Source organism: Nycticebus coucang, chromosome 10, assembly GCF_027406575.1.
Source record: "Nycticebus coucang isolate mNycCou1 chromosome 10, mNycCou1.pri, whole genome shotgun sequence".
Classification (NCBI taxonomy): domain Eukaryota; kingdom Metazoa; phylum Chordata; class Mammalia; order Primates; family Lorisidae; genus Nycticebus; species Nycticebus coucang.
The window spans coordinates 78874663-78888275 of NC_069789.1; the positions used below are offsets into that span (position 1 = coordinate 78874663).

Consider the following 13613-nt stretch of genomic DNA (forward strand, 5'->3'; position numbering starts at 1 on the left):
AGGAGATATGGCTGTATCTGAATCAGATCCAATATATGGAGGGAAACAGTCCTAGCTAAAGGTTAAAACCAGGGTATGCAAAATGCTAGTAACTAGTGCCCTCTAAAGCTTCCTCTGAAGAAGTCTAGTGCCAAGAGTTCAGGTTCTTCTTTAGAAGTATCATACTTATAACAAATTATAAGCTTGGAAAGGTGGCACTAAATCCATTAGGACCCAGGATGATAAACAAGGTACTGAAGAGTAGAGGGAAGGCCTTTAGGACTGAAGCCTTTCTGCTGTCTCTGTAGCTCCAAAACACTTCACCTGGTCTCAGGACATTTCAGGTGGGTCTGCCCTCCAGACCAGGTAGGGTACAGTTAGTTGCTTCTGGCCTGCTGATGCTTTTGTTTGTTTGTTTCTTTCTTTTTTTTTTTTTTTATTAAATCATAGCTGTGTACATTAATGTGATCATGGGGCACCATACACTGGTTTTATGGACCATTTGACATATTTTCATCACACTGGTTAACATAGCCTTCCTGGCATTTTCTTAGTTATTGTATTACTTTTTATTCCATCATAGGTTTGAGAGCTTCATTTAGCTGAAGACACGTGTATTCAAAGGTGGAAAAACAACTTTTAACACTCATCTTCTAATTCAGAGTCCTAAATAATTTAAAAATAGTTCACAGTTGTCATTAATTCAGTATTTAGACCACACTATGGTGAACTACAGCCTACATACCCCTGGCCTATGTTTATATAGTTTTACTGGAATATCACCATACTCATTTGTTGATATATTATCCATGGCTGCTTCAGTGTTATGAGAGAGTATACGGGCTGCAAAACCTAAAATAATTACTATCTAACTCTTTACAGAAAAAGTCTACAACTTTTGGCTGCACTAAAGTATCCCAATGAGAGAAAGGTTTAAAAAAAAATGTATTGTTCTCAAGAAAACAGGTCATCCAAACAAGGCATTATGTGTAGGTTTTCATTCATCACACATTTGAAAACATCTGATATCCCCAGACCCACACTCAAGCCACACTAAATATAAATGGTTACAAATATTCAGATTTTATTATAAATAAAATACTGCTTTTCTTAAAACATAAAAAATGCCAAGTGTTGCATTTTATTAACCACCCTGGAAAGCAAGACTGTAAGATTAAGGCAAACAGCTAAAGTGAAGGCACATGTAAAAGGGCCGTATTTGGGACTCAAAGGGAAAATTCCAGGGAAAAATAGCAGTATATATTCCCCATGTCACCCAGCATTCTGCAGCAGTCATCCTGTTATTTCATTACATATACAGATAACTGGAACTACACAATAAAATAATGGCTATATTGCAGGAGTGTAATTAAGGTATCACTTTATAAAGAATTTTTATTTTAAAAATAAAATTCTGTTTAAAAATATGTCACACAGATCAAGAAGGAGAAAAGCAACAAGACAGAAATAGAAAGAAAAAAGAAGCCAAACCACCCCAATGTGTTGGAGTGAACTTGATCCAAACTAGTTTGTAGCTTGGCAGTTGATCTTCAGTCTTCTTCCTGTAACCTTGATGAAATTGCCTATTTTAGGATGTGGCCACTTAAAAAGAAGAACTAGCCAGGAAACATCAACGTGAAAAACTTGGCGAGAACCATACCTCCTGTGATGTTAGAAGAGGCCTGGGGCAGCAGCAGAGTGAAAGTATAGCGGTCTGCCAAGTCAAAACGCTCTGGCAAACTCTGGAGTGCCCCTAGGAGATGGGAATGGGAAAGTGGGATCCTCAGGCCCTAAGTCACACCACCACTCTTGGTCTGCTGGTGAGCAGCAGTGTTCCTGAAAGTGCTCTGTAATGATGCACCCTTTATAAAGCTGACCCATCCAGTTCCCACAACTGCTAGAAAGGGCGTTTCTCACTCATTCCTGGCTAGATCCCTAATGCAGATCCTGAAGATCCTCTTCAGCAAACTTTCCTAATACCCCATTATCCGGTCCACCTGGCATTCCTATTCTGGAATACTGAGAACATTCCCGCTGCAGTCTAGGATCGTCAGGGATGCCATGGAAGAAGGTCTGAGTCACCTCTTCCCTGGGGCTGTGTGGAGGAAAACAAGTTGATATTGTTAGAGAATATAGGTGTTGTGAACACAAGGCAGAGAGCAAAGCAATTGGGACCAAATACAATCTGAAGACTTCTAGCTTCAGAAGGGAAGGAGGTATTCAGAGACATTGTGCCAGTAAAGAGAAAAAACTGAGCAAAGCAGTGTACAGACAGTGCCATTCTAGAAATAGGACCGAGAATATTTACATAAATTCCTTACTCTATAATCATGATAAACAAAACAAAAAAAATTCACACAAAAATATAAATTTGAAATAATTAATAGCACCAGTGTGTCAGATAATAGTTTCTTTCCCCCTGCTACACAAAGTACAAAGTTGCATAGTGTTAAAGGCTATATATGAATCTCAAAGGCAGATTGGTAGGAGGAAGGCGGTGTGTGGCAGGGAACTATCACACTGTGGTCTTAAAATAAAACCACGGAGCTGAGGATCACAAGTTGAGAAGCCCACTAAGAAACTCTACATAAAGGTCTTCCCTCTGCACTTAGAGGGAAGGTTTTGAGGGAGTTCAAATCACAAAGTGCAGGAACTAGATGGCGTTGGCAGCTGTGTGAAATACTGAGTGCAAGTATTTGCCACCAGGATTTGGCAAACAATGTAGGATTCTTTGAAGGACTTCTAGAAACATCGGAAGAAAACTGGAGCTAAGGGTAAAATGTTTCATCTCTCTCCAATAGAAAAATGCATGTACAGGACAATTACAGTACAAGTTGCATCTAAGTTTTATTCCTTTGCTAGGAAAGACTAGGGCAGGAAGCTTGTTTTTTAGTTCTGTTTGTCAAGATCTTAGGGACCAACTGTTTTCTGTCACATAACACTAGTTCCAAGACTAACCTAATAAAAAAGCTCTAAGTAGTAGTTTGATTTTGAAAAGAAAACTTTAGTGGTTATCATATCTTTATTTCTTCTGTATAAGTTCCACTTGTAGGAGTATCAAAAGACGTCTATTGGTGAGTACAAGCTGCACAACCAGATTTATCAGCTGCCCAAAGATCTTAAAAAAGTTCATCTTCCTAATCAATTATTAATATATGAGACAATCTTCAGCCTACTTCAGCCATGTTCACCTGAAGACTTTCATGAATAATCGTGTCCTTACCCATGGATGGCTCAGTGTCCTATACTCAAAATGGTTAAAACAGCTGATGGATGGCTCCTGGCATTCTAAATGACCGATACCTTTGGCACAGCATGTTTACTTCCTTTTGCTTAGAAGGAAGAGGGGCAGGAGATGCAGATGCACTTTCTTTATCCATGGACTGGATATACTGGCCATCGCAATGCTACTGTCAGAAGCCAAACTTTTCCTTCATAGAAACAAGAGTACTGAGATTGAGGAGGCTCTGCTGGTGTCAAGGAGAGGGGAGGGCTACTTGTTCTGCCCTGGCACACAAGGGCTCACGTGGTGTGCTTATGCCACCGCATAATAATGTAGGATGCTATGTCCTCGTAAAAATCAGAAGGGAAAGTGTGGGTAAGGTAGCGACGTGAGTGGAAAAGAGACTTTACTAGATAAAACCCTTCCTGATTCAGGATGTTTAATTTGCTTCTCTTTAAACTTTGTGACTTTTCCTGGTTCAAAAGGACAGTGACGGAGAGCAGCAGAGAAGTGGGGGTCTGAGAAATGTAATCTTTGTGTCAAGGCACTCTGTGGCCTCACAATTGCTCCCCTGCCGGAGGAGATGCTGCCTTCCAGCCCTGAAGATGCTAGGGCTTCTCAATAGACGGGGTGTTGAAGCAGCCAGATGGTAAGGTCTTCTTGATGTCTTCCAGATTGCGTATGTCCTTCATGATCTCCTCGATGTCTCGGTTATAGTCCATGATGGCAGCCTCCTGCTTCCTGGCTTCATTCTCCAGGTCAGACACTTTCCTGTCAAGATCACTGACCTTCATTTCATCTTTGGCTTTGCTCAGAGTACCTTCAATCTCATTTAGCTTATTGAGGTCCACGGTGTCCAATTTCCCTGTAGAGTGAGAATGTACACAGAAGAGAACAGATGCCTTCAGCATAAATTGTAACATCAATCCACAAGTACCTCCAGAAGCCCACCAGCTACTTCTATGCAAAGCTGGCCCACAAACGGGATTTGCAGGTTGTTGACGTCATACAGGGCACAAATAATGCATACTAAGCACAAACGCGGATCGAGCCATCAAGGATGGATCAGAGCACATAATTAATATTGGGCTGGGTACTTTTTCCTTAGACAATGGGTTTTTGCAGAATATTTTCTAAATGCACAGCTACTATGTTTATCTAGACTTTAGGGTTTATGTATGGTTTTGAAAGTCATCTGATAATACTTACTACCTTTTTTAGGTTTATATATGAAATATGTGTTATTTTATATTAAAGTATATAAAAATGTCTAAGATAGAACCTTAAGCCCTCAACTATTAGAATCAAGGGAAGCTGAGTTGGCTTAGGGGGTTACTTCTGCTGTATACTGCTTTCAGGAGTTAGACACTTATTAAGAGCCTTCCTATGGAAAACAGCCAAGGTTAAATGCTGATATAATTTCGGCATAGCTTCACTTCAAACTTAGCAAAAAAAAGAGGTTCTTTTGAAATAAACTGCTTCCATAATCAATACAAGCAGACACAATGAACAATACTTTGTGCACATTCTACTTGATTAAATTCTCACAAGACCATTTGACATCAGTATTATCAGATGTTAAATAATTTCCCCAAGTTTGCACAGCCCACAGCCAACAGAACAAAAGATTCTAATCCAAATCTGACTAAGTTCAGTTCCTTCTTCCACAAAAAGCTCGCTCTTTTACCTTACTTTCATTTTAAACCCAACTGCTGGTACATAAAACTTATTATACTTGACATCTGAGGCAAATTTAATAAATACTTCTTCCCCTGAAAACAAAACATGCCAGTTTTTAAAGAATAGTAAATTAAAATATAATGCCTTGCTACAAAAATTACTGGCTAGAGTGTTGACACTTTATAATGGAATCTAGTGACAAAAGTAAGTATGTCCTAAAATGAAGCCTGCTCACTATCAAACTAGATTAAAAGGTTTCGGTATGCCTGTATTTCCTTGAAAAAATAAGGTTTTTCTCTCTTTTGGCATAAAAGCTTCCCTTTATCAGACTGTCCTTTGGTTAGTAAATGGATAGAATTCAAGGCAGTGAAAAGTTATAGAGTGAGTGTTTTAACTCTATCATTGAAATGTTTCACTTTAAATTCCTTAAAGATACTCTCTGCTAGCATGATAAGCAAAGAAAAAAAAAATCACTGTTTACTTATTCCATGATTCTGGATCATAACTGAGCCATCTTAGCTGGAAATATATCTTGAAAATGTAAAAGGGAAGTCTTCAGACCACAGTATTCTATTTAGGGCAGAGTCCATGGAAGGCATCATGGACTTATCAAATGATTACAACCCAAAGACATGATTCGGGTTACACATGAAAGTTGATAAATATATCAATATTGCAATAAAGCAAATGGCTCTTAAAAGCCCCACCATGTAAGACACACACTTATTTTAAAAGGTATTTTTAGAGTAAGAGTTAAAAGAAATATTAATAATTTAATAGATGACTTAAAAGGGATTTTAAATAACCCTACATTATCTGCTTTTGAGTTAACAATACTATCTGAGATCCCGAGTGCAGTACAAAGGACTCATCACACTGATGAACATGACCGTGGCTACTCACCCAGCTGCTCTAAGAGGTCATTAATTTCATTGAGGAGGCTGGTAACAGTGTTTTTGGCCTTTCTGGCATTGATCTCGGCTTCTTGAGCAGCCTGTGAAGCCTACAGAAGGAAAAGAATAAATAATATGAGTAGTTTTGACAACACATTTGCATCTTCTTTAAATAACTTTTCCCAGTGAGCCAAAAAATCTAAATTCCAGGTGCTTTTTCCTTTTCTAACTCATGAAATTACAAACTCTCACTATTAGTTTTTGGTTTTGGGGGTGTATTATCTTCATGTTCAGGAAGTTGCTATTTCTACTTAATATAGAGTTATGAAGGCCAGGTGTGTTGGCTCATGCCTGTAATCTTAGCACTCTGAGAGGCCGAGGTGGGAAGATTGCTTGAGGTCAAGACTTTGAGATCATCCTGAGCAAGAATGAGACACTATCTGTACTAAAAAGATAGAAAAAATTTGCCCTGTGTTATAATGTGCTCCTGTAGTCACAGCTAATCAAGAGGCTGAGGTAGGGGGATCACTTGAGCCCAGGATTTGGAGGTTGCAGTGTGCTGTGATGATGCCACTGCACTCCAGCCTGTCTCAAAAACAAAACAAAACAGAAAAGAAACCCTATGAACAGTCAGTATGGCCATACTCATTATCCTTGCATTTCAAAGACCCATGCATTACCTCCTTTTCTCACTTTCTTACTAAACAATACATAAAGAGATACGATAAAGACAAAATCAATCAAGCAGAAATAAGTTATATTTTAAGGGTAAGTTTAGGAACTACATTTTCGAACTAATACATGTTTTTCAGAATACCCTGGGGGACTTAAAGAAATATCCTATTTTTAGAAAATTTTCAGTCACGTGTAGCTGTTCTATAAACTCCCCTCCCCAATACTCATGCTCATTTATTGAGGCAATATAATTTATACTTAAAAATCAACCAAAGGTAAGTATCTTTGGGGAAATTCCATGAAACCTGAACAAATACACTGTGTATGAGTCACAGGAAACAGCAATGGGAGAGGAAGTGTCTAAATATCAGAAAACAGATGCTCTCACAAATAAACCTAGTCAGGATATAAATGAGCGGCTTTGAGCTCCCTACGACATAACTATTTTTTCTAGTTTTGGCCTGAGACAATATAAACATATTGGGATCAAAACAATGTGAGAATTTTAAAAAGAAAAAGAAAGCAAGGCAAAACCCCTTCACAAATAAATAATCTCTGTTCAAATCACAGCTGTTCTTGAGCCTTTAGAGCTGTGTCCGCCAGTGAACTGAGAGAGAGGACATCACTAAGACCTGCCAAGACCAATGCTACGCACTGAACCTGCGTCTCCAGCCTTTTCGGGGCAAACACGACACATTACAGATTATAATACTGGCCAAATGCTAGCCTTTCAGAATTGATATAAATACAAATGCCATAGCATATAAGAGAGTGGTTTATTTCCTTAGAAGTTAATTACCAAAAATAATAAAAGATGGACCTTTGTGCCCCTTGAAGTAAATCTATACCCTCTTTTGAAGCACATAAAAATATATCTTTATTTTTCTCAATAGATTCTCAATCTAATATCTCTACATATTAAAGATGAAATCCACAGATCTTCAGCACATATAAGAAATATCTATTTTTACTATATGGGAATTTCCACTTGAGCCATACCATGCCCCAGAAAATGAGGGCAATTCAAAACAAAAAAATAATAATATCAGGTGTTTGCACTGGGATGCTTCCTGTTATCACTTCCCTAGATTGTTTTCTTTACTTAGTTTAACAGGCCTTTGTGTTTCTCCTCCCCATCCTAAGGTGAAAATGATCCATAATAAGGGGCACTGTTTTTAGCAGTGAAAAAAGGGGCTTCTTCCTTGCACTGAAAATGTACATGTAAATAAGTTCATGTATACCATTACTGTGACTATAAATTGAACTGGGAAGGAATATTTCTTTTCTGACTCCACCAAAGTCCTTCTGAAGCAAAATATAGCATAATGGAGTTTAGTTCTTTCTTTCACCTTGCATTCACAAGTCAATTTTGTTATAAATGGTGTTATGTATACACATGATCACAAATAGTCAAAGATTAAACTGGATGTAAGTGTGGTATGCTCTGGTGGGATGGTAAACAATGCTAGCTTCAAAAATTTCTTTTCTTTTTTTTGAGACAGAGTCTCACTATATTGCCCTAGAGAGAGAGGTGTGGCATCACTGCTCACAGCAACCTCAAAGTCTTGGGCTTGAGACTCTTTTGCCTCAGTGTCCCACATAGCTGGGACTATAGGCACTTGCCACAACACCTGGCTATTTTGTTGTTGTCGTCATTGTTATTTAGCAGGCCTGGGCTGGGTTTGAATCTGCCAGCCCCAGTATATGGCTGGCTCTCTAACCACTATGGGCACCAAGCCAAAAAACTTTCTTTTTTTTGTAGAGACAGAGTCTCACTTTATGGCCTCACACAGCTCACAGCAACCTCCAACTCCTGGGCTTAAGCGATTCTCTTGCCTCAGCCTCCCGAGTAGCTGGGACAACAGGCACCCGCCACAACGCCCGGCTATTTTTTGGTTGCAGTTTGGCTGGGGCTAGGTTTGAACCCGCCACCCTCGGTATATGGGGCCGGCGCCCTACCGACTGAGCCACAGGCGCCACCCAAAACTTTCTTATATATAAGAAACTAGTCTTTCCCTCTAAGGAGCTAAGTGCTTAGAGAACAAGAGTGAAGGAAATTAACTTATCATTGCATCTCCTTTTGTTCCTTTTTGATTTTATACCATTTATGAATTACCTGTTCAAAAATATAAATACGTATTTTTTTTATGTCCTAGAACCTCAAATGTGTAAAACAATGTTTTACTTTTAACTGAGAGTTGCTGTGAATAATTGTGCAAGAAAAATATCCGACAGAAGACCCAAATTCTTTGTCTTCTATGTAAGCTACTATCCCAATCCTTGACCAGAAAATGTGAGGAAAACCAGAATTCAATATGAGAAAGACTCATCTCAACAAGATGGGGCTCTTTCTTATTAAACACCCTTTACTTTTTGCCATAAATAAGCCAAAACCTCTCACCATCCCTGCCATCATCATATCCTGGTCAGCATCATCTTGTTTTTTCTTCAGCTCTTTTTCTGCTTCCTGTAGCTGCTTCAACATATTGTTCACCTCGTTATCCAGATCTGTAACTTCTGCATAAGTTCTTTCAGCTTCTGCCTTGGTACTGGTAGCATTCTAGGAACAAAATAAGTGCTAATAAAACAAGTTTTCCTTTTACTAATATATACTCTTACTCCTTTTAATGGATCAAAAGTATAATCCAGAAAGAATAACACTTTGATTTATACTATTCATGACTTACATTATCATTTATTTGAGCTCTAAATGATGGTAACAAAAAAATAACATTATTACCTAACACAACACCATTCTATATTTTATAAAGCACTTTCCTTTGTATCCTGAAAACTTCTTGTTTTATTACTGTCATTTTTAGTTTAGGTCACACTGAATGGCGTATACTTTCTACCTTTCTACCTCATCATACTGATTAGATACTTTCACTTGGATAATCTTAAATTCAAGGGTAGCTTGGTTCCTCTTGGCAGTTTATTACAAAAGGACCACAATCCTGAAATATTGGTATTTTATAGAATGTAATTCATCCAAAAGCAAACTCTTCTAAAAGAAACTAAATTATTTTCTGTGATTCTCAAATACCTAATTTTAGAACTGGTACAATCTCTCCTTTAAATAAAACAAATAGATCTTGAAATAGAAAAAAACCAACCTAAAGAAATTATTCATTAAAGTGAGTGTAAAGAATCCTAGCAGTGATAGCTACAGAAAGTATAGGAGGGGCTTAGATATGGTCATATGCTTGAAAGGGGGTCTGAAAGTTGTATTGATAAGGCATTCTATATAATACTGAAAAAAACCATCAACTGTCCAGGTCAAATAACTATGTTTATTTAAAAAGAGTGATATTTTGTGGTTAAAGGCTCTATAGCTCTATGAAGTCTCTCTCTTTCCTGACAGCCCAGACTCCACATTGAAACACAGTACAAATTTTAGAGTTAAAGGGACTTTTCTATTGATTCTGTCTTCAGTGTGATTACCTATATTATCTAATACCTAGTTTAAGGGAAAAAAAGACAAACATGGTTTAACATTGTTTTACTGCAGTCAAGCAAAAAATCTATAAGGGCTTTGGGAGTTTGGAAAGAAATTGTAAAGTGACTAGAGAAGCATATGGCAGAGACTGTCTGGAGAAGCGGACAGCACACACCTTTTGGACAGCGCTTGCGATCCTCTCTGCCTCGTGGGCCTTCCTCTTGGCCTCTGTGGCATCCTCTGCAGCGTTGCCCAATGCCAGCTGTGCTTCTCTTGTCTTTTCGTTGGCTTCAGCTATGGTCCGGTTGATGGCAGGAATCTTCCTCAGTGCCTCCTCTGCAGCCGTCTTGTTATCGTTCACACGTCTATCGAAATCTGAATCAAGTTCAAGGAATGCATTTGAATTAAACTCCCAATAAGCAAAAAGGGAACCTCTCAGGGGGCTGTTAACTGCATTTTATTTCATGAATAATAAAAATCAGGGAGAAAAATGAAAACAGAGCCTGGGCTGAATCTTGAAAGAGCAAAATACACATCTCCACCCGGAAGATTTCCCACAAGCAGTCTTATGAATGTCTGTCTGTTTCTGGAAAGAGAAGTCTTACTTGAAAAATGTATTTTAACACACAGCGCTAACTAAGCATGCCAGTACTACCATCCCAACCACTATCACAAGCTGCAATTTATTTAGTATTTACTGTGTGTAAAGTACTGAGTTAAGAGCTTTATTCTCTGTGATGTAAGCTGTTATCACTTTTATAAGTGAGACAACTGAGGAGTGAAGAGGTGGTATACGTATACCTTGGAGTACTACTCAGCCATTAAAAAAAGGTGAACTAATATCTCTTGACCATTTTTTTAAGTATCATAAGAACAGAAAAACAGATGCCATATGTGCTATTAAACTGGAACTCATCAATCAACAGTACTTATACAGAAATAATACTCATCAAAAATCAAGTTGGTGGAAGGCGGATGGAAGGGATGGGTAAATTCATACTTAACATGTACAATGCACACTATCTGGGAAATGGGACTGATAGAGAAGCATATGGCAGAGACTGTCTGGATCCTTGGTCCAAAAATGGGACTTTTGTGCTGTTTGGGTCAAATTGGAACTTTGACCCAAATAGCACAAAAGCAATATATGTAATCAAAACATCTGTACCCCTATAATATTACAAAACTTTTTAAAAACTATTTTAAAAATAAAGGAGGTTAGATAATTTTTGGAGCAGGGATTCAAACCCAGTCCCTGATGCCAGAGCCCATACTGTCAACTATTATACTACAAAGTTTCCATATTTATAGAACTTCTATCATATCAGAGATGAATCTAGACCTACTCAGTGAATTGGATGCATTTCTCTTCTTTCCAGGGTAAAGAAAAAAAAAATCAGATGCCAGTGGCAAAGGAAAAAAAGATAATCTTCATTTACGAAGATAAGTCAGCAAAATAGGTACCTTGGCTATTTGAGTTATTCTAACATTAAGAATACGTCTTTTGGGGGAAGGGGAGGTTTCATACTGAAGTATGTACCCTGTTTCCCCGAAAATAAGACATCCCCCGAAAATAAGACCTACTTACAGGAAAGATAAGACGTCCCCTGAAAATAAGACCTAGCGCATCTTTGGGAGCACACCTTAAAATAAGACACTGTCTTATTTTCGGGGAAACAGGGTATGTATGTATGTATGTAAGACTAAAATGACATGAGCTCTGGGAAGTATTCTTTGAAATACTTCAGCATAAACAAAGTAGGGTGCTAGGGATACAGTAATAAGCATGTTAAAAGTCATAATTTAAAAAAGGAATCACTCTGTTGGAGGAAACATACAAATTTACCCTCATTATCTCAGCCTTTCATACCGTTCAGGTTGTTGAGAATGTCATTGGCTTCTTGTAAGGTATCTCGTCCCTTTTTAGCAGCTTCTTCAGCAAGAGCCTTGGCAGCATCAGCGCGGGCTAGGAGCTGGTCTGCAGTCTGCAAACACATGGCAGATCAGAGGACAAACCTTCCAAAGCAAACCCCTTCTCTTTCCTCACAGACCAGGCTCCTCGAAGGTTATCACTAGGCCCAGGCATCACGAGGAAGCTCTTACCTGCACACTTCCTGGTCTGCTGCCACTGCCACTGTGGTGTCATCACAGACACAGCTTACACTTGGCCTGTTTCAAATATTGCCTCAAGCAATGAAGCAACCTGCAAATCAGACTAACCTGCTGTTCAATCTTTCCTTTCTCCAGGAGGTTCTTTACTTCAAGTTCCTTCCCTCTCATGTCTTCCCGGAGGTCCTCATAATCTTTTAACTTCTGGTCAATCAGGTGGTCCAGATCCTCAGCTTCCTTCTTTATTTTATTTGCTTCATTCTGTAAAAGGCAAGTAAGATCACTAGTTTTTGTTCTTTTTTTCCCCACAAGAAAATCAGAAGAGAAGGATCACATGATTAAACTGGTAAAAAGGTAGGCTTAGAAATTTTGTAATACTTAATACTCAACAGATATTTTTAAAAGAATACCATAGGTTAAGATTTTATGGACCTTTCTGAAAAAATTGAGGTGTACTTTACACATAGTGAAATCCACAGCACTTACATGTAATCTGATTAGTTGTGACAAATGTATTCTCCTGTGTCACCAACACTCCAGTGAAGTCACAGAACAGACCATCACCCCAAGAAGCTCCCTTTATCTATCCCCTTCCAGATGGTCTCTACCACACCTTTCCAACACTGTAGCTGCCACTGTTCTACTTTTTATCACTCTAGATTTAGTCTTGCCTATTTTCAAATTTCAAATATATAAAATCAGACACTTATGTACATGTCTGTACTAAAATATATATTATAATTTGGATTTGCATTAAAGATTTAGGAGGGACTATATATTTATCATTAAAGTAGCCTTTGCTAATGTTTATAATCATCAGGTCCTTACTTTGATAAGTTCTATTAATGTACATAAAATAGAACTCAGCTTTATCAGTGAGTTAGCAGGAGGACAGAGGAGGGACCCGGTGCAGGGCAGTCAGAATGGCTCTGACCCAGACTGGAGTACGGGGGAAGGGGCTGTGCATACAGGCTGTGCCCCCTACCTCCAGTGCCTGTGAGTCCACAGGGGTCAGCTGAGCCACACTGGCATAGATCTCCACAGCTTTATCACCTGCCCTCTTGGCCTCTTCATGTACTCGGGCAGCTTGTTTTTCCAGATCCTGTGAGATATTCTTTGCTTGTTCATACCTAAGAAACAATGTGATTGAATGAACAACTTAGCTACTTGCAGTATCTTGATGTTAACCAGTTTCAATCTGGTTCACATCATTTCCTGTGACAACATTCTCAAAACCACAAAGGAAATGCTACATTAAAATGCTCTCATTTTAATAACAACATTTAGCATAAACTTCTATTCTATCTCATAACATCTCTTTATAATATTTGGCTTATCTATTTTCTTATTTCAGACATCCTTTAAAGATCTATAGTTCAAGTAACTCAAGTTCACATGTTTTCTCTACTTTACCATGTGTATTCTTTTACTGTTCCTTATACAGAATTTTCAATATCATGGCTAGTCCTGCTACTATTCTTTGTAATTACAGTAGTTGAATCAAACAAAATCTGTGTGGCACCACATCCCCTGCTCTAATTACTGTGCCATTTTAAAAGCATGATTAACAAAGGAAATCTTACTGCGTTGAATGCATACCCTGAATCCACAAGCA

At 38.4% G+C, this 13613-nt stretch overlaps 1 protein-coding gene across 1 annotated transcript in view; it reads right to left on the reverse strand.

Annotated features, from left to right (window-relative positions):
* Positions 1 to 1039: 1039 nt before the first annotated feature.
* The window catches only part of LAMC1 (laminin subunit gamma 1), a 134857-nt gene continuing 122283 nt past the window's right edge, over positions 1040 to 13613 (reverse strand). The window contains exons 22-28 of the mRNA XM_053605886.1: positions 12984 to 13128; positions 12110 to 12259; positions 11760 to 11874; positions 10065 to 10264; positions 8852 to 9010; positions 5786 to 5885; positions 1040 to 4067 (exon numbers count right to left, since the gene is read on the reverse strand). Coding sequence (XP_053461861.1) covers positions 3811 to 4067; positions 5786 to 5885; positions 8852 to 9010; positions 10065 to 10264; positions 11760 to 11874; positions 12110 to 12259; positions 12984 to 13128 — 1126 coding nt within the window. The 3' untranslated portion in view covers positions 1040 to 3810. The remainder of the gene's footprint in view (positions 4068 to 5785; positions 5886 to 8851; positions 9011 to 10064; positions 10265 to 11759; positions 11875 to 12109; positions 12260 to 12983; positions 13129 to 13613) is intronic.